This window comes from Hippocampus bargibanti, linkage group LG11 (assembly GCF_051943395.1).
Source record: "Hippocampus bargibanti isolate YZ-2025 linkage group LG11, ASM5194339v1, whole genome shotgun sequence".
NCBI lineage: Eukaryota > Metazoa > Chordata > Actinopteri > Syngnathiformes > Syngnathidae > Hippocampus > Hippocampus bargibanti.
The window spans coordinates 21,891,367-21,912,832 of NC_142744.1; the positions used below are offsets into that span (position 1 = coordinate 21,891,367).

The following is a 21,466-nucleotide window of genomic DNA, read 5'->3' on the forward strand; positions in this document are numbered from 1 at the left end:
CAGCTTAGGTCCTCGACCAGAGGCCAGGAAGCTTGAGAGTTCAGTATCATTGCTGTTCCCAGAACTGCGCTTTTATGGACTTATATATCCGATGTTGTTCCCGGGATCTGTTGCAATCACTCATCTAGTTTCTGCATTACTGCTCCATGTGTTGTGACCACTGTCACATTTTCCTTCTCTCTCCAGTTCGTCTCTGTTCCGTACTGCTTATTCCTCATTAGGGTCGCGGGGGGTAGTGGAGCCTATCCCAGCCGTCTTCGGGCACTAGGCACTGTGTGCCCTGAATTGGTTGCCAGCAAATCGCAGGGACAAACAACCAGTCACGCTCACAATCACACCTAGGGACAATTTGGAGTGTTCAATCAGCCTGCCTTGCATGTTTTTGGAATGTGGGAGGAAACCGGAGTACTCTGAGAAAACCCACGCCGGCCCGGGGAGAACATGCAAACTTCACACAGGGATGAATATATACAATACAATAATATACAATGCAATGCAATACAATACAATACAATACATCTGTGTAAGCTCTCAGTCGTACAGGAGTGGTCCATCGATGAGAAGGTTTCTTCAGCCGTCATCTGTACAAATTTGAAGGGTACTCTACAAAAAGACAAAGACAAAAATATTACTATTTTTCCAGCAGACAAGGGTAGGTGTACAGTGCTTCTCAACACATTGGATTATGAAGACAAAATAAATAGGTTAATCAGTGATTCTAACACTTATGAGCAACTAAAAAGGGACCCTTCCAATAGATACAAGAAAGAAATGATAGACTGTCTCCAAAAGTTACAGAAAGGAAAACATATAGACAAACAGATGTATTTTAGATTATACCCAGGAGAGGCCACGCCATGTATCTATGGCCTGCCAAAAATACATAAAGAAGGGTTCCCCCTCAGACTCATTGTTTGTAGCATTGACTCCTCTACAGACAATGTAGCCAAATATTTAAACACTATCTTAGCTCCGTTGGTTGTTAACACAGAATATCACGTAGAGAACACCACGGGGTTTGTGGAGAGGATCAAAGACCTCATATTGGAACCTGAGGAAACTTTGGCATCATACGATGTGACTTCTCTCTTTACATCTGTCCCAACCCCAGCAGCAGTCTCAGTGGTGAGGACGAGACTGCTGGCGGACGTTTCTCTGCATGAAAGAACCAAACTTAAAGCGGATCACATCTGCAAATTATTGGAAATCTGCCTTAATACTACGTATTTTCAATTTCGGGAGAAATTTTATAAACAAATTCATGGTTGTGCTATGGGCTCACCAGTTTCAGCCATAGTGGCTAATCTGTACATGGAAGAGATAGAGAAACAGGCCCTCACATCCTTCCAGGGGACAAAACCTCGACACTGGTTTAGATATGTGGACGATACTTTTGTCATAATTAAAAAACAAGAAATTCAATCCTTCACAGATCACCTCAACTCTGTAGACATCAACATTACTTTTACTCGTGAGGACATTAAAGCGAACCAACTAGCCTTCTTGGATTGTAAAGTAATTATAAAAGAGGACAGCGCACTTTCAACAGAAGTCTTTAGGAAGGCTACGCACACTGACCAATACTGACTGTTTGACTCTAACCACCCTTTACAACACAAATTAGGAGTTATCAGAACCCTCCAGCATAGGGCTAAACTAATACCAACTAGCATTGAAGGTAGAGAAAAGGAGTCAAAACATATCAGACGAGCACCCACTAACTGTGGGTACCCGCAGAGGTCATTCAACAAATGTCAGAAAGAAAGAATAGGGAATGAAACCAATAATTCTCAAGATACAAAAAGGAGAGGAGTAGCAGTACCTTTCATTGCAGGACTTTCTGAAAAATTACAAAGAGTTTTGGCAACACAAAATTCCTACTTATTTCAAACCGATAAACACGTGAAGGCAAAAATTAGTGCATCCAAAAGATAGGCTACCAAATGAAAAACAGTAATGTATTTTATTCCATACATTGTAAGAATGAAAATTGTAAAGAGCAGTACATTGGGGAGACTCAACAAATTCTCAAAAAAAGACTTTATCAACATCGCAGGGATAATACAAGTGGGCCTCAATCGGCAGTACATTTGCACCTCAAAGCTAGCAACCACTCATTTGACGACAATGAGGTTAAAATCTTAGCGAAAGAACATAGCTGGTTTGAAAGGGGGGTAAAAGAAGCGATTCTTATAAAACAACAAAATCCTTCATTAAACCGGTCTGGTGGGGTGAGGTTCAATTTGGATCGTTCCTACAATAGCCTGCTTAGGCAAAACAGGTTAGGCAACATTCGTAATGCTGATAAGGTGATACCGGTGGGAGTGGGGGAAATGGGCCAGTCGTTAGTCAGGGATGTAGGAACAATCAGTAGGACCACAGGGAGTGGTCCTCTGCTCCCCCCAACCTGAGAGTAGGGACCTATCATAGCTGTGTCCGGCGCCGCCTTGGCTGGACATTAGGCATATATAAATAGGGCCGATACGACCAGTCAGACTTTAGTTCGCTGACGAAGCCTCTTGGATAGGAGGCGAAACGTCCGAAACCTTCAAATTTGTACAGATGACGGCTGAAGAAACCTTCTCATCAATACAATACAATACAATACAATACAATACAATACAATAGTGTTCGTTCTCTTTGGAAAGAGATGGCCATCTTCACTGGAGATGGGGGTGGTGAAGATGACTTGCGCGTGAGTTTCATTCAAGTGAAGGAGAGTTGCACAATGTCGTCTGCCTCACTCTCTCGTCCCAGCCCATCAGAATTCAGTGGCAAGACAGAGTGAAGACGACTGGGGATGGGTCGGGATGCAGTGGATGACCACAGTGTTCTACGTACTCACTGTGCCCAACTTGCGCTCCAAAACACTTTGCTGGGCCCAACTTCATGCCTGTTGAACCATTCTCGTGGTTTCCTCCACGCAATCTGCTGGGTCCAGGCTTTACATGCGTAGGTAGACAAGCCCTACAATAACCTACTGTCTATGTAGCATGCTCACTTAGACAGGGAGACTCGTGGTGGCTGGGACGCCTAACCCCATCACAGATCAAACAGACCTGCCCACTCCCTAACAATACAATACAGTACAATACAATACACATTGATTTATATAGTGCTTTAACAACAGCTGAAGCTGCACCAAAGAGCTTAACATGGACAGTTATTATACAGGAAAAAAAAAATATATATATATACATATATATATGTGTGTGTGTGACTAGTGTCACAACAGTGACTGTCTTAATCTCCACGATGCTCTTAATAAGACCAGACGCGTGGATGTGTCTTTTTATTTCTTTTATTTCTGCAACACAGTATGGCAGAAGGGATGGGTGAAGTCGCATGGGTTTCATCTTGTGATTAACATAAATCTCCTCCAGATTGTTCTGGATATGCAAAACATTTTAGATAACAAAACAGAACGTGTGATCGTATAGTTGTTATTTACAGAAAAAGAGAATACAACACAGTTAACATCATGTTAACATGTTGGGCTTGACATCATTTCTGTCATGTGATAGAGCTATAGCGACCCCATTCGTTTTCATTCAAAGCCCAACCTTCGTGTACACCAGTCTGCCTGACAACGAGAGGCGGTTCAGGCATGTGACGTCACAAGTGTTCATCTATTTACTACTTGCTGCTGTGTTTTTCAATGAAATGAAAATTTAAAAAAAAAAACACTCGACGTGTATTTTTGTCATCATTTGTGTTTTTTTCGTTGTTTTTGTGACTCATTAAAATCCCAAATAATTATCGGTGTTATGAGTTGGTATTTTTTAAAAGGGATATGAAGCAACTCCCCACTAGAGAACCTCAAATTTTCCATACAAGTTGAAGACCAAACGCACATTAAGAAGCATTTTCATTTTTTGTACACCGAGCATTTTTTATGCACGAAATCAAAGCGCAGGCGTGAAGAAGGGGTTGGGGTTGAGGAGGCGGCCAATCTTGCGCAGACTGCCTGCCTGCAGCCCGTGATGGTGCTGATGCTGTCGCAGCTGCTGCTGCCGCCGAAATGGAGCCCGTGATGTAAATACAAGGATGGCGAGGGCAGCGAATGGAACACGCCGCCTCATGTGTGCTTGACAACCGACAATTTCTTCTCGACGCGCCCAGCGAACGCTGCACGCTATGCATCCATGTCTTTAGCTTGACGCAACAAAACACCTAAATTAAACGCGGGAGGGACGTGTCTCACTGAAAAGCAGGACAACAAGAATAAAAGAGACTCGGGATTAAAGAGGGGCATTATGACCTTAGTCGCCTCCTGTGCATGGAAACCATCGGATTGCGTTCAGACGGCTGCGTTGTGTTTACATCTCATGCTTTGGATTGCGTGTACAGTGTCCGGAGAGGAGCACCAGTACTTCAACGTCGAGGTAGGATGCACATATAGGATGCACTGTTTGGGTCCATCCATGACCGTGCTCTCTCCTCCAGCACCCCCCACCACACAAAGAATCAAAATTTGACACACCAATAGCACAACATGGCCACTCACGCTTCATTTGTGCGAGTGTGCGTTTGTGTGTGTCTGTGTGTGTGCGTGTGTGCGCGCGCGCGGCCGTGTATGCGAGCTCGCGCATGTAACCCATATACAGATACATGCTTTGTTGGGGCCTTCCTACAATGAATTCATTGATGAACAATAGTGATATGCCATAACATCAAGTTGATGGAATGGATTAACCATTAACACATGCCAGTTCATACTAATATTTTTAAGGGTTGTTTTTCTTTTTTCTTGATTTTACCCGATGTATCAGCCTCACCTCTTCCCGGATTCCAGCATACCCACTGAATTTCATTTACACTACGCTGCCATACACGTGGAAGACAAGGCACTCGGAATAATCTCAAGAAGAACAAACACGGATACACGGTGGCTGCAGGAAATGGATCATAAACAAGGCTGTTGGGAAACCAGGCGGGACCGACGGATTATAGGTAGTGTAGGAGAGTGAGGGGGAGGGACATTTCTGATTGGACGCCCCCGCAGTGAGGCTGCTCGTTACCATGTGAATGGATAGTGAGGGTGGATCAACGGAAGATGAAGCGGATACTGGCACTCATGACATCAATATGGTGGATGTGTTGCATGTTACTATGTTCAAAACTGAATAAGTGTCCTCCTTTGTAAAGGTATACTCTTGATCGTCTGGAGTATGTACATGCGAAAAGGTTCATTATGATCCACATTTGGATTTTTCCTATTTAGAAAGCTACAATTTTTGCATGCTCGCAATGGATAGTTAAATGAATGGATGGATGGATGTAGATAGACAGATGGGTGGACAGACAGACAGACAGACAGACAGACAGACAGACAGACAGGCAGGCAGGCAGGCAGACAGACAGACAGACAGACAGACAGACAGACAGATAGATAGATAGATAGATAGATAGATAGATAGATAGATAGATAGATAGATAGATAGATAGATAGATAGATAGATAGATAGATAGATAGATAGATAGATAGATAGATAGATAGATAGATAGATAGATAGATAGATAGATAGATAGATGGACCACCTGCAGTTTGAAATACTGGTAGTGAGCCACAAATTAGACAAAAGACAGAAATACATTTGAAGACTGAAATAGCAAATATTTCTAATTGCTAAATCGATTAATTAAGAGCCACAAATGACAGAAACACAGAAATATAGTTTGTGGACCTAGTTTGAAAGCTATCTGAAAACAATGAAGCCACCTGATGACTTTCACATATTACTGTCTGGACATCACATACAGGGTCAGGCAAAACGATTGACACATTTGTAGGTGAAACAAAAGTCAAATAAAGTAAAGAATGTTTTATGTTAAAAAAATAAGTATAATGCTGTTCTGTTTCATTAGGTTTTAAAAATTTAGTGGAGTTCTTGCGATGCGAGGTCACTGGGTTGTAATTCTTTTCAATGCAGTTCCAGTGGCTCTGAAGTTAGTAACCCATATAGAGATTGTGTTTTAAGATGGTACGGAATCATGTTTCCATAGGTTAAAGCGCAAATGGAACACTTGTTGTGTTGCAGTTATAAATTTGTTTGTTTTGATAAACCTTTCGACCAAAAAATTGTGATGCTCACCAGTTCAGTTTATGTCAGCAACTGGAAACAAATGAAATAATGGCATTATAAAGATAAGATAAGATAACCTTTATTTGTCTCACAATGGAGAAATTCCCAATTCACAAGAGCAAAGTTATGAAAGGAAAACAAAGCAAAATGGCATTATATGAAACAAATTGATAGAAATTGTGCTTCTATTATAAGTACTTTTCTAAAAACACTTTTTTGTTTCTTTACTTTGTATGCCTTTTATTTAACCTACAAAAATTACAGATCATTTTGTGTGACCCCAGTTAAATCAATCCAATTTGATCTCTTTTCAGGGATGGCTACAGAGGTACGGCTACCTTCCCCGCACAGAACCCAAAATGTCCGTCATGCGCCCAGCCCAAACCGTGCACTCGGCCATTGGCGCCATGCAACGTGCCTATGGCCTCAATGTCACCGGGACACTGGATGAGAGAACCAAGGAGTGAGTATGGCGCATTGTCATTGATATACAAATGTGTGTGTGTGTGTTTGTGTGTGTGTGTGTGTGTGTGTGTGTGTGTGTGTGTGTGTGTGTGTGTGTGTGTGTGTGTGTGTGTGTGTGCATGTTTGTGTGTATGTGTGTGTCTTTGTGTGAGAGATGAACAAGACAGGTTTGTTGTCCTCACACGGCATGCGGAGGTGACTTTAACACTCTTCTCATTTTTGCATGATGATGCAGTGATATCACGCTGAGGCGAACCTTGACGTTATTTCTTACCTTCCTTCTGTGTGTGTCACTCATTGGTGGTTGTGTAGTTTGCACAAACTTGTCAAAGAAAATTTTTCACTCATGTATATGCCAACTCCACAAATCAGTTTGAAAATCGAGCACATCAATTGAGTTTTTTCACCTTATACACATGTATGCTATTTTTTTATTCTTATTTTGCAATGCTTTGACCATTGCACAGTGAATGCATTATGATACCACTGTCCAGCACCCCCGCGACCCTACTGAGGAATAAGCGGGACGGAAAATGGATGGATGGATGTTAAATACAATATTGTGAGTGCCTACACTGCAAACTCACTTTTCACATGAAAAGTTATGTTACACTACTTGACTAAAAACGCACTTTTACCAATTTATATATATTAAAATGCATAAATAGATTTCACCTTACACCACAAGCGACACCCCTAAATCAAAAGGAAGTGGAGGTCAGTGATTGGCAGACGGGATGTTCAACCCGAGACCTGGACACACCAGTAACTTCCATCATGGATCGGCCCATCTGGATCAGTTTGCATCATTTTCTGCTGATCACATCGCATTGCGAAGTTGAAGAAACGTATTTTTAGACGGGTGACAGTTTGTTAGCTGTGTGAAGCATATCAATGTTGCAAAGTGCTGTGACAGCAAAGGATGCTTATCTTAAGAAACATTTTGAACATGCTCACACTTTTTTGGTGATGAGAAAAACGTTTTTGCAGCCTTTGGAAATCTTTCACAAACTCAGATGAAGGCCCAACATTCTCAACATTGGCAAACGTGCATAATAATTTTAAAATACGTATGTGTTTTTGTGATCTGGCTAAAATGGGATTTAATGGCTCGGTGGTCCTGTGTCACCAACAGGACCACCGAGCCATTAATTCCCAGATGACGGACACAATTAGAAAGGTTCAAATCCTGGGACGGACAAATGTTAATGTTCACTTGAGTTAGATAAGACATGCATTTACAGTACCCTGATTTCTGTGCAACGTCCGCGTCAACGTCAGTCCAAGACCCCACTCACCGCTGGATCCCGGAGCGGCTCAGGACTGGTCTCGTTTCCCCAGTGCTGTTCACGCCCACGTCGGGGTCCGGCTGAGACCTGGTCCCATACGGCCATCCGGGGTGCCACTCTGCGCCTGGCAGTTCGACGTTGGGCCATGCGTCGTTGCGTGAACGTGCGAGAGGGATCGCACTCATGCCCACGACGATCCGTTCCGCGTCTTCGCCCCAGGCCGAGTCCCGTTCTCATCAGGCAGCGGTTGCCGTCTCCACCATTGTTCCCTGGCGAGTGGACCTTTTGGGAGACTGTTGGGACTTCTGGAAGCAGTCCATTGAAGGGGGGGTACTGTCATGATGTCTGGTTGGCGACCAACTGGTGGCGCTATCGGCCCTGCCTGCACCTGCACAGGTGCTGGTCATCCCGAGCCTTGGCGGACTGCCACGTTCGGATTGGCGACCACCGGGTAGCGCTGTCAGCCCTGCCTGCTGCCTCGCAGGTGCTGGTCGTTACAATTCGTGACACTTAAAAGGACTGCCGGCACGACCATCCGGTTTCGGGTCATTGTTTGTTGCATGCTTTGTCTGCAATCACATGCATTGTATGCTGTGCATGTGTTTGTTTAACCTTGGCGGACTTTTCCACTTGGTTTTCTTTTGATACTTTGTATTTTTTTCTGTTCAGATGATTTTGATGTTTTACATTTTGTTCCTGCTGACCTTTATTTTAATACAATTTGTCAAACAACCTCCTGCTCCCTCCTGCCTGCTTTTTGGGATCCTCACCCGCCATCACCACCCTGCAAACCGTGACATAACCGAGCTGAAAATGGATGGATCTGGAAAGTGTTTCAAACAAATCTCGAGACATGGCTGGATAAAAGCTGAACGTTCCTTCTTCTCTAAATTATACAAAACATTTCCAATGCAATTGATTCAGTATTAAATCAACATGACTGGATAACATTTTGGAAGAATTATGGTCATTTTAAGGTAACTGTCAAAGTAACCCCCCCCTCCATGAGTCGTCACCTTACCGTGGTGGAGGGGTTTGTGTGTCCCAATGATCCTAGGAGCTAGGTTGTCTGGGGCTTCATGCCCCTGGTAGGGTCACCCATGGCAAACAGGTCCTGGGTGAGGGACCAGACAAAGTACGACTCAGAAGACCCCGTATGATGAGAAAGTCAAATGGACCTAGTTTTCCCTTGCCCGGACGCGGGTCACCGGGGCCTCTCTCTGGAGCCAGGCCTGGAGATGGGGCTCGTTGGCGAGCGCCTGGTGGCCGGGCCTACACCCATGGGGCCCGGTCGGGCTCAGCCCGAAGAGGAAACGTGGGTCCCCCTTCTCAAGGGCTCACCACCCATGGGAGGGGCCAGAGGGGTCGGGTGCAATTTGACCTGGGCAGCAGCCAAAGGCGGGGACCCTGGCGGTCCGACCCTCGACTGCAGAAGCTAGCTCTGGGGACGTGGAATGTCACCTCTCTTACAGGGAAGGAGCCTGAGCTGGTGCACGAGGTTGAAAAGTTCCGACTAGACATAGTTGGGCTTGCCTCCACACACAGCCTGGGTTCCGGTACCAGCCCTCTCGAGAGGGGTTGGACTCTCTTCCACTCTGGAGTTGCCCACGGTGAGAGGCGTAGAGCAGGTGTCGGCATACTTATTGCCCCCTGACTCGCCGCCTGTACATTGGGATTCACCCCAGTAGACGAAAGGGTTGCTTCCCTCCGCCTTCAGGTGGGGGGACGGGTTCTGACTGTTGTCTGTGCATATGCACCAAACAGCAGTTCAGTGTACCCATCCTTTTTGGAGACCTTAGGGGGTGTGCTGGAGAGCGCTCCCCCTGGGGACTCCCTTGTTCTGCTGGGTGATTTCAATGCTCATGTGGGCAATGACAGTGGGACCTGGAAGGGCGTGATTGGGAGGAATGGCCCCCCCGATCAGAACAGGAGTGGTGTCTTGTTATTAGACTTCTGTGCTCAACACGGATTGTCTATAACAAACACTTTATTCAAACATAAGGGTATCCATATGTGCACGTGGCACCAGGACACCCTTGGTCGCAGTTCGATGATTGACTTTATAGTTGTATCATCGGATTTGCGGCCTCATGTTTTGGACACTCGAGTGAAGAGAGGGGCGGAGCTGTCAACTGATCACCACCTGGTGGTGAGTAGGCTCCGTTGGTGGGGGAAGATGCCAGTCCGACCTGGAAGACCCAAACGTGTTGTGAGGGTTTGTTGGGAACGTCTGGCAGAATCCCCTGTCAGAAGGAGTTTCAACTCCCACTTCCGGCAGAACTATACACATGTCCCGGGGGAGGTGGGGGACATTGAGTCCGAATGGACCATGTTCCGTACCTCCCTTGCTGAGGCGGCAAATCAGAGTTACGGCCGTAAGGTGGTTGGTGCCTGTCGTGGAGGCAATCCCCGTACTCGCTGGTGGACACCAGTAGTAAGGGATGCCGTAAAGCTGAAGAAGGAGTCCTACCGGGCTTATATAGCCTGTGGGACTCCTGAGACAGCTGACACGTATCGACTAGCCAAGCGGAATGCAGCCTCTGTGGTCGCCGAGGCAAAAACACGGGCATGGGAAGAGTTCGGTGAGGCCATGGAAGCCGACTTCCGGACCGCTTCGAGGAAATTCTGGTCCACCATCCGGCGTCTCAGGAGGGGAAAGCAGTGCACCACTAACACTGTGTACAGTGAGGGTGGGGCGCTGCTGACTTCGACTCGAGACGTCGTGAACCGGTGGGCAGAGTACTTCGAAGACCTCCTCAACTCCACCAACACGCCTTCCTTGGAGGAAGCAGTGTCTGGGGACTCCGAGGTGGGCCCTCCGATCCTTGTGACTGAAGTCACCGAGGTGGTTAAAAAGCTCCTCGGTGGCAAGGCCCCGGGGGTGGATGAGATCCGACCGGAGTTCCTAAAGGCTCTGGATGTTGTGGGGCTGTCCTGGCTGACACGCCTCTGCAACATTGCGTGGTCATCGGGGAGAGTGCCTCTGGATTGGCAGACCGGGGTGGTCGTCCCCCTTTTTAAAAAGGGGGACCGGAGGGTGTGTTCCAACTACAGAGGGATCACACTCCTCAGCCTCCCTGGAAAGGTCTATTCAGGGGTCCTAGAGGGGCGGGTCCGTCGGAAAGTCGAGCCTCAGATTGAGGAGGAACAGTGTGGTTTTCGTCCCAGCCGCGGAACAGTGGACCAGCTCTACACCCTTAGCAGGGTCCTCGAGGGCGCATGGGAATTCGCCCAACCACTCTACATGTGTTTTGTAGACTTGGAGAAAGCGTTTGACCGTGTCCCTCGTGGAGTTCTGTGGAGGGTACTTCGGGAGTATGGGGTACAGGAGCGGCTGATACGGGCCGTTCGGTCCCTATATGACCGATGTCAGAGTCTGGTTCGCATTGCCGGCAGTAAGTCGGAATCGTTTCCAGTGAGGGTTGGGCTCCGCCAAGGCTGCCCTTTGTCACCGATTCTGTTCATAACCTTTATGGACAGAATTTCTAGGCGCAGCCGAAGCGTTGAAGGTTTCCGTTTTGGTAGCCTCAGTATAGCATCTCTGCTTTTTGCAGATGATGTTGTACTGTTGGGGCCTTCAAGTGGAGCTCTCCAACTCTCGCTGGAGCGTTTCGCAGCCAAATGTGAAGCCGCTGGGATGAGAATCAGCACCTCCAAATCTGAGACAATGGTTCTCAGTCGGAAAAGGGTGGAGTGCCCTCTCCGGGTCGGGGAGGAGATTTTGCCTCAAGTGGAGGAGCTTAAGTATCTGGGTGTCTTGTTCACGAGTGAGGGTGAAAGGGATCGAGAGGTCGACAGGCGGATCGGTGCGGCGTCTGCCGTGATGCGGACTTTGTACCGATCTGTCGTGGTGAAGAAGGAGCTGAGCCAAAAAGCAAAGCTCTCAATCTACCGGTCGATCTACGTCCCAACCCTCATCTATGGTCACGAGCTATGGGTTGTGTCCGAAAGAACGAGATCCCGGATGCAAGCGGCCGAAATGAGCTTTCTCCGTCGGGTGTCCGGGCTCTCCCTTAGAGATAAGGTGAGAAGCTCGGTCATCCGGGAGGGGCTCAAAGTCGAGCCGCTTCTCCTCCACATCGAGAGGAGCCAGATGAGGTGGCTCGGGCATCTGATTAGGATGCCCCCGGGACGTCTCCCTCGCGAGGTGTTCCGGGCATGTCCCACTGGCAGGAGACCCCGGGGATGACCCAGAATACGCTGGAGAGACTATGTCTCCCAGCTGGCATGGGAACGCCTCAGGATCCGCCAGGACGAGCTGGAAGAAGTGGCTGGGGAGAGGGAAGTCTGGGCTTCCCTACTGAAGCTGCTGCCCCCGCGACCCGACCCCGGATAAGCGGCAGAAGATGGATGGATGGATGGATGGATGGATGTCAAAGTAACCCATTTACTAGTATCTACACTTAATTAATCTGTGATTGAGTTGTATGAGATATGGGATGGCAAAATATGGATTTTTATTCAACATATTGGCACTGTAACAAAATGTATTACTGTGCAGATCCTCACTGTAGCTTGACACTATTATTATTGACTTAGAAATACAAATTCGTGTGTGATGGAGTGAGCGTTGACCTCACACGGATGTGAACATCTGTCACATGTGAATGGTCTCCTGAAATGATCTCCTTTTGTCTGTTTCCAGTTGGATGCAAAAGCCCCGCTGCGGCGTTCCAGACACGCTCAAAAGTGCTTTGAGGTCACGGAGGCGGAGATATGCGCTGACAGGACAGAAGTGGCAGCGTACGCACATCACCTACAGGTGAGGAGAAATCAGGCAAGGTACAAGGGAGGCAGTTTCCTTGGAGACCATTCAGCCTTAGCTGCACTTAACCGTGAAGGAGGAGGAGCAGTCATGTGTGCGTGCCTGTGATGGCTTTTTTTCTGTCAGACCATTAGTGAGCACATGCTCGGTGTTGCCATGGTGACTGCTCCAAAACGTCATCGTACAAGAAAATACAGTCTGCATCACACTCGTATTAACGTGGGATTTCAACACACACGTTTGCTCGTGTGTGTATGTGTGTGTATGTGTGTGTGCGTGTGCGTGCGCGTGTACGTGTGTGTGCGTGTATTTGTGTCTGTGTTTGTGCGTGTGTGTGTGTGTGTGTGTGTGTGTGTGTGTGTGTGTGTGTGTGTGTGTGTGTGTGTGTGTGTGTGTGTGTGTGTGTGTGTGTGTGTGTGTGCGTGCGTGCGTGCCTGCGTGCGTACGTGCGTGCGTGTGTGTGTGCATGCAGAACGCCACTTGATTTTTCAGCTTTTTATATACACTTCAACATATGCTAATCTGGAATTTCTACTCTGCTGTTTCAAATAGGCTTGTTACAAGGTTCACATCATTCTTAAAAATCTATTGTATACTTTTGTACTGAAGTACATTTCATAGACTTTTATTTAAGCAATGGGTTGCTTAACAGGGCAGCCTGGTGGTCCAGTGGTTCGTTCGACAATACAAGATATAGTAAATCCCAATTTACAGATGCCAAAATACTGAATAATGAGAAGTAAAAGAGCAGTACAGAGATACCGGGTTCAATTCCAGGTCTGGCCTCCCCATGTAGAGTTTTGCATGTTTGCCCCAGGTTTTCTCTGGGTCCTCCGGTTTCCTCTGGGTCCTGTGGTGTCCTCCCACATATCAATGTTCCAAAAGCATGTATAGCAGACTGATTGGACACTCTAAATCAGGGGTCTCGAACTGCGGTCCTCGAGGGCCGCAGTCCTACATGTTTTCCAAATCTCCCTGTTGCAATGCACCTGAGGCTGTGTTGCAACAGGGAAACTTGGAAAACATGTAGGAATGCGGCCCTCGAGGGCCGGAGTTTGAGACCCCTGCTCTAAATTGTCCCACGGTGTAAATGTGAGCTTGGATGGGTGTTCCTCTTTGTACCCTGTGATTGTGCATCGACTGGGATCACTACCTTATCGTGGTGAGGCACTTTTCGCGTCTCAATGACCCAGAGAGTGATGTGGGCCGGAGTCTTGCACTCCTGGCAGGGTCACCCAAGCCGAATAGGCCAGACAAAGAGTGATCCCAAACCCGCACCCGGGGGTAGGCGTAGGCGGAGTCCAACAAACCGGACTACTGGCAGCCCCCTGCAACTCCTGCAAGAAAATGGTTGACATGAGTGCCACCTCATGCCACCAGAAACTCACCTGGTAAGAGTGAAGATGGTGGGAGTGTGGACTGTGCACCCACACCCTAACCTTAATCTCTACATTTGTGCATGCTTCTTGCCCCAATCTCCCCCCCCCTGTAACCCAAAGTCCTGTGGTGATGTGGAATGGCGGTGGTCACAGGCCAAGGATGTGGCTCGAAGTGCCTAGCCAAACCATGCACACAGGCGGCAATGGAGTGATAGTCGTTGACACTGCGGGATGGAGCAGCGCATCTTCACCCTGTGATTGGCTGGCAACCGGTTCAGGGCGTGTCCTGCCGACTGCCTGAAGACAGCTGGATAGGCTCCAGCACCCCCCGTATCCCTTATGAGGATAAACAGATTGGAAAATGGATGGATGGTTTCTACACAAGCGTTGTGTATTTACAGTACTTTGACCTAAGTGTGAGTAGTTTTGCCATCTCCGTGAGTGTGTGTTTCGCCAGTTGCTGTCATGTTCTATTTTGAGCACACAAAGACAGCTAGTGGTTCTCGCTTTTCCTTTTCATACCCTGAAGCAAACAATTTCCACACTCGTTCCTGACTGCAGAATCCCTCATTTCAGCAGAAAATATTTCTACTCTCATCTTAACTCTCTGCCTGATTAGGCTCCTGGTTTTTTTTTCTTTTTCTTTTTCTTTTTTTTAATGGCTTCTGAGGAGGACCAATAAACGGGTTTGTGGCTGCAAAAATTGACAGGTTTCAGCCGTTGTCGCATATAATGCTGTCAACTTATTCAAATCCTTCCCACCCTTAATTTGAATTGATGACAACATTCTCCAAATAGAATGTCAGTGCTGAGCCGGTGACTCTCGTGTTATTCATAAAGATGGGAGGTGAGAGAGAAGATTTCCAATTCCCCTCTGCCTGCCAGGCGCTGATAAAGTGTAAAAGTTCAGTGAATGCTGCCAGCCTCGAAATAGTTGCAACAACTTATTTTCTCACAGGATTGTAAGTGCATTTGGTTTCCATCACTTCAGTTGAGTTTGCCCTACGGTTTGAGGAAGACATCTCTGGGACATATCTGGAACACTAATGTCACACACATCATTGCAGCTCAGCTTGTGAACATTGCTATGCACTCCTCCCTCCTCTCGAGGCCAGTGATGTGGGGTGAGGTTAGTTAGTTATTTCCTGTTCTCCCACCCCCCTTTGAAGGCCACATGCATTCTGCTAATTGCAGATGAGACACACCTTGGTCCTGGGCAGCCTTCATAAGTGGCTGCTTCAGGCTCACGCTCGCTCATCTGCCTGCCAAGACCGGACCTTTTTTTGCATTGACTACTTTCAATAAATTTATAATTTCATTAGAACCAACCTGAGTCTGGTCTCCCTTTGAGATCATAACATGTGTGCTCACCTGGGATTCTGGCCCGAATTTGTTTGTTTGCTATCCTTGATTTGTTAGACAGCCAGGTAGCTGTTGCCACGTGAGGTAAGTCCTGAGTGTAACCTGTTCTAATTAGTCTATGGGTTTTGGAGAGACTATCCATCCATCCATCCATTTTCCGTACCACTTATTCCTCATTAGGGTCGCGGGGAGTGCTTTAGCCTGTCCCAGCTGTCTTCGGACACGAGGTGTTTGATGGCACGAGGCGGGGGACACCCTGAATTGGTTGCCAGCCAATCGCTTGGCACACAAAGACAAACAACAGTCACTCTCACACTCGCACCTAGGGACAATTTGGAGTGTGGACGCCAGCATGCACGCGGGCCCGTGGAGAACATGCAAATTCCACACAGGGAGTTGGCACGCGAACCGGCGACCTCTGTATTGTGAAGCCAGCTTGCTAACCACTCAACTACCGGGCCGCCTGGTGGAGAGACTACTACCACTTCAGTGTTTTGCCTTTATTGTTTTTGTCAGTAACCCTGGGAGGGCTCACACGTACCTGGGAAAGCTGATGAAGACTCGAGATTATTTAGGCAGTTTTTTTAGTTGAGATAGGTAGGTCGTACCTGGTGCACTAGTTATAGGTTGGACAAAGTATTTTGTTTTGGTAGCATGTAACAGGTAGGGGTGGGTAGGCAGGAAGAGTAGAGCATGTCTTTTTGGTTTCTGTTAAAGGCAGGGTTGTTGTAGTTGAAAACTTCCAAAAATCGATGAAAAGGTCTGTTTAGCCATCATCTGTACTTCTTTGAAGGTGTCGAACGTTTAGCTTCTTATCCAAGATGCTTCTTCAGCGAACTAAAGTCTTGCTGGTCGTTTCGGCCCTATATACCTACTGTCCAGATGTGGCGGTGCCGGACTCTGCTATGATTGATCCCTGCTCTCAGGTTGGGGGGAGCAGAGGACTACTCCCTGCAGCTCCACTGATTACTTCTATTGTCCTAACTGACGACTGGCCTTATTGCCCCATTTGCTCTGGTATCACCTCATCAGCATAACTAAGACTATGTTGCCTAAGCAGTCTGTTGTACGAACAATCCAAATTGAATCTCACACCACCATGTCGATTTAGTGAAATATTTTGCTGTTTTATGAAAATAACTTCTTTTACTTCCTTTTCAAACCGTCTATTTTCTTTCGCTAAGATTTTAACCTCATTATCGTCAAATGAGTGGTTACTAGCTTTTAGGTGCATATGTACTGCCCACAAGTATTATCCCTGCGATGTTGATAAAGTCTTTTTTTGAGAATTTGTTTAGTTTCCCCTAATGTATTGCTCTTTACAATTTTCATTCTTACAATGTATTGAATAAACTATATTACTTAGGAAACTGAGGTCTTTTGGAGTTCAGGGGTCACTCCTAAAGACTTTCTATGACTCTGTGGTGGCCTCAGCCATCCACTATGGAATTGTCTGTTGGTCAGGCAGCATCACCACCCGGGACAGAAAACGACTGGAACACCTTGTCAAGAGGGCCAGTTCTGTCCTGGGCTGCTCGCTGGACTCTTTGGAGGAGGTGGGCAACAGACGGACGCTAGCTAAACTAAAAGCTATGATGGACAGCCCCTCCCACTCCCTCCTGCCCACCCTGACAGCACTTTAGCCAGAGATTATTACATACGCGCTGCAAGGAGAGGTACCGCTGCTCGTTCCTACCGATTGCTGTCAGGCTTTGCAATTCTCAATGATCACATGTGAGAAAAAAAACTTGCACACTTGTATATATGGGTTGATGCAATATTTCAATGTGCCTTTCTTGATACTTGCACTATGTACAGTTTTTTTTATGAAACGGTTTTGCACATTTACATTTGCACAGTATACAGTTCGTCTGTGTAAGCTCTCAGTCGTACAGGAGTGGTCCATCGATGAGAAGGTTTCTTCAGTCGTCATCTGGACAAATTTGAAGGTTTCGAACGTTTCGCCTCCTATCCAAGAGGCTTCGTCAGCGAACTAAAGTCTGACTGGTCGTATCGGCCCTATTTATATATCCCTAATGTCCAGCCATGGCGGCGCCGGACACAGCTATGATAGGTCCCTACTCTCAGGTTGGGGGGAGCAGAGGACCACTCCCTGTGGCCCCACTGATTGTTTCTACATTCCTGACTAACGACTGGCCCATTTCCCCCACTCCCACCGGTATCACCTCATCAGCATTACGTATGTTGTCTAACCTCTTTTGCCTAAGCAGGCTATTGTATGAACGATCCAAATTGAACCTCACCCCACCAGACCGGTTTAATGAAGGATTTTGTTGTTTTCGCTTCTTTTACCCCCCTTTCAAACCATCTATGTTCTTTCGCTAAGATTTTAACCTCATTGTCGTCAAATGAGTGGTTGCTAGCTTTTAGGTGCAAATGTACTGCTGATTGAGGCCCACTTGTATTATCCCTGCGATGTTGATAAAGTCTTTTTTTGAGAATTTGTTGAGGCTCCACAATGTACTGCTCTTTACAATTTCCATTCTTACAATGTATTGAATAAACTACATTACTTTGTTTTTCATTTGGTAGCCTACCTTTTGGATGCACTAATTTTTGCCTTAAAGTGTTTATCGGTGTGAAATAATTAGGAATTTTGTGTTGCCAAAGCACTCTGTAGTTTTTCAGAAACTCCTGCAATGTAACGTACTGCTACTCCTCTCCTTTTTGTATCTTCATAATTGTTTGTTTCATTCCCTATTCTTTCCTCTTGACATTTGTTGAAAGACCACTGAGGGTGCCCACAGTTTGCGAATGGTCGCCTGATATGTTTTGACTCCTTTTCTCTACCTTCGACGCTTGTTGGTATTCGTTAGCCCAGACATGGGCAAACTACGGCCCGCGGGCTGCATACGGCCCGTTCGGCTTTTTAATCCAGCCCGCCGAAATTGGCCAAATTATAGTAAAAACAGTGTCTGATAGTATGAAAATGTTAGCGGACAAGTCAGACAACTCTGAAAAGTTGCCATAAAGAAAAACAGAAATCGCAAAAAAACGAGAAATCGCAAAAAAACTTTGTCACAAAGTATATAGTCACAAACGCTGCGTTGCTTAATTTACGGAAAATATCCGTGGCCGAAGGTTTTATTGGAGTTGTCTTTTGCAGTCTTTGTGCACAATGCGTTGTCTCCTACGGGCCACTGAGCGTCTTTCATAACTCTCAACTACAATTTACAGTCACGGTTTAATGTAAATTTACTTTTTATAGCGACACAAATTTTATTAGCTTCTTTTGAATCTTTCTTATGGTGCTAAGGTTCTGTGCGTCTACTTTGGAAAATGATATGCAAACGCACGACTTTGCTTCGGACTTTCCCAAGCGTTCTTGGGAAAGTCCGAAGTAGGAAGCAAGCTTCTGATTGGCTGCTATGCCGAGTATGCAAATTTCAAATGTAGGTAGCCTATGTTTGTGTGCTTGGCAACAATACACGTGTACTGTTTGCGCATGAAGGCGAGCGAGGGCGTCCTGGCGAGTTTGTCGAGTGCGCGGTTAGGACAATCCATCCATGATTTTGCGGAGTTTAACACAAGTAGATATTATTGAGCTTGAGTATTTCGTTGTGTAACAATATGTATTGAATGTTGAATGTGATTCCTTTTTTCAATAAATGTTGATTTCTTTAACTTTCCACTTTCGATTGAAACTTATTAAAAACAGACCCAATCTTGATAAATCACAGTGCGTATTGTGTTACTTTGTGTAAGCGGGTTCGGTAAATGATACAACTTCTGGATAGAGTTGAGGTTCTTTATTAGGACGGCTGTGTTGGTTGAAGGGAGAAGGCAATTGACATGTGTGGCTCTCGTAGGCTCTCATCAGACTGACTTTCAGGAGCGCATCCTTTGATCTATACTAGCCAGGCATCACTAGTAGAACATGCAAATACAATTTGCTCATATCATTACACGTATGTTATTTTAATCTATTTACATTTCCTCCTCCCAGTATCTGCAAAATAGTATGTAAATACCATATCTTGCATATTCCTTGAGACAAATTTATGAACTGATAAGGGCTTTTTTTCACATTTGAAAGACTGTTAATAAATCAATCAAAAAACATCCCTTTCATCCCTTTGCTGATGTGAAGTGTAAATTTCTACACTGCGAGACTAATAAAGGCAAATCCAATCCAAATTGGGTTGTAGTGTTCTTACTGTGCTATGAGGTTTGCACACACTAGATTTAAAGGACAACCGACATCACTTTTTTGTTTCCTAACTGACATCAGAAAAATGTTTTATAGCATCTAAAATACCCAAAACATGCAGTATGATATTTTTAGTCAATGAAAAACACCAATAAAAATGAATGAATGAATAAAAAAAATCGAAACCGGAAGTGGCCAGTTTCAGAAGGTCCCGCACCCTTGTTTGTGGTGTCACGCCAAGACGTCTTGCATTGCTGGAGAATCAAAACAATGGCTTCAGATTCAGAGAAGATGCTTTCTTCTTACTCATCCAGTTATGAATATGATTCAAATAGTTCTGAAGAGGAAAGCATACATGTTTGCAATCGATTAAATAATTTATTCCGTGTCATTTTGAGGCATCAGGAGGTGGGGGGATGTCGCACCCAAAAAGGCAGAAGATGGCGACAATCTTCCGTGCCTGTAAAGACTGTTCAGTATTGGATTGTTCTGCTGTGATCAAAAGAATGAGAATGACAATCATTTTTATTGCCAAGTATGTAGAACACACAAGGAATTTGTTTCCGGTCGAACACGCTGCACTAGTATCATCATCAAAAACATTGCAAAGAGGCACAATGCAGTTCCATTTGGGCTACTGTTCAAAGAGTTAATGGCTTGGGGGAATAAGCTGTTTAAAAGGAAGTCTGGCGTGAGGTTTATGCTGAGTTTATAATTTAAGGCTTTGTGTCTCTTAGTCCTGGGGATAGTAAAGGAAAAGGAAAACAGGCAAATTCCAAACAGGGAAGCCGGATCGAACCACTGCAATGTGAAATGAACATGCCAACCACTCAACCGCCCTTTGCTAAAATGTATGCGCTTAAATTCTCCACTGGCTGGAAAATATCCCAGTTATCAGTGGGCTTAAAGAGTTTGATGGTTCTCTTTATTTGTAAGTAGGTTCGTTGTCAGATCTCCCAGGCAGGTGACGCGCAGAGCTTGATCGTGGCGTGGAGTCGAGCAAGTCGTGCCGTGATGTCCGTCCGACGCCCGGCGTGAGCCGGGCGTGAGTCCGAGATGATTCTGCCCCGTGGTTCGCCCCAATCTCTCTGTCCCGCGACAGCTCCTTTTATACAATTTTCAAACGTGTGCTATGCGTCAGGGTGAGACGCACATCAAGGAGATCAAGGAATTGAAAGACATGAAAGGGTTGAAAGGCGCACTTCAAAATCATACACGCGTGTGACGCAATAGGCTTTCCATGCTGTGGTGAGAGGCACTATTGCTCACGATCTCAGAAATTTAAAGGCCTCAATCACAGCCAAGGTAGCAACTCTTCACTTGGGAATTTAAGTAACGGCACCCAGCGCTTGTAAATCATTTTCTGGTTGTAGGCATTACTACAAATCTCGCTACCTGGACACGACACACCATCGCCAGCTGATGGGTTATAGGTTTAGGTCATGCAGCTGTTTGGGAACTCCACATGCCACTTTCGCCCATGTCCGTATCATATCGAGACTGAGAGGATGCCAAAATGCGCCACTCCACCCTGTCATAAATCTGTGTAGCCACATTTCAGGCTCTTCAGAATTTTATTTGACATTTCAAGATATTTATTGAAACAGAAAGAGAACAAATTCTGGAGCCGTCCATGCTTGTGTGGATGAGGCATACTGTATAACATGCTGTACTCCAGCTTCCAGTGACGTGCGGTGAGGTTCATGGCTGGTGAGGCACTGACGTCATCAGTCAGATTTACAAACATATGAACTCTACAGAGTAGCTTATTCACCATTTGATTGGCAACAGTTAACGTGTTTTGTTTAAAATGTCATGTCAGCATTCTTTATATACTGTATACAAACTGTAGCATAGAAAAAAATAATTTAAGAAAACAAGTTACCTTTACTTGTAAATGAAGTCCATGCGCCGCTCCTTCTGAAGAAAAGCATCGATAACTTCTTTGT

General features: G+C 45.9%; 1 protein-coding gene across 1 annotated transcript in view; it reads left to right on the forward strand.

The window, feature by feature from the left end:
- The first annotated feature begins 598 nt into the window (after nucleotides 1-598).
- The window catches only part of mmp16b (matrix metallopeptidase 16b (membrane-inserted)), a 50,733-nt gene continuing 29,865 nt past the window's right edge, over nucleotides 599-21,466 (forward strand). The window contains exons 1-3 of the mRNA XM_089007452.1: nucleotides 599-4,385; nucleotides 6,401-6,549; nucleotides 12,486-12,602. Of these exons, the coding sequence (XP_088863578.1) occupies nucleotides 4,257-4,385; nucleotides 6,401-6,549; nucleotides 12,486-12,602 (395 nt within the window). The 5' untranslated portion in view covers nucleotides 599-4,256. The remainder of the gene's footprint in view (nucleotides 4,386-6,400; nucleotides 6,550-12,485; nucleotides 12,603-21,466) is intronic.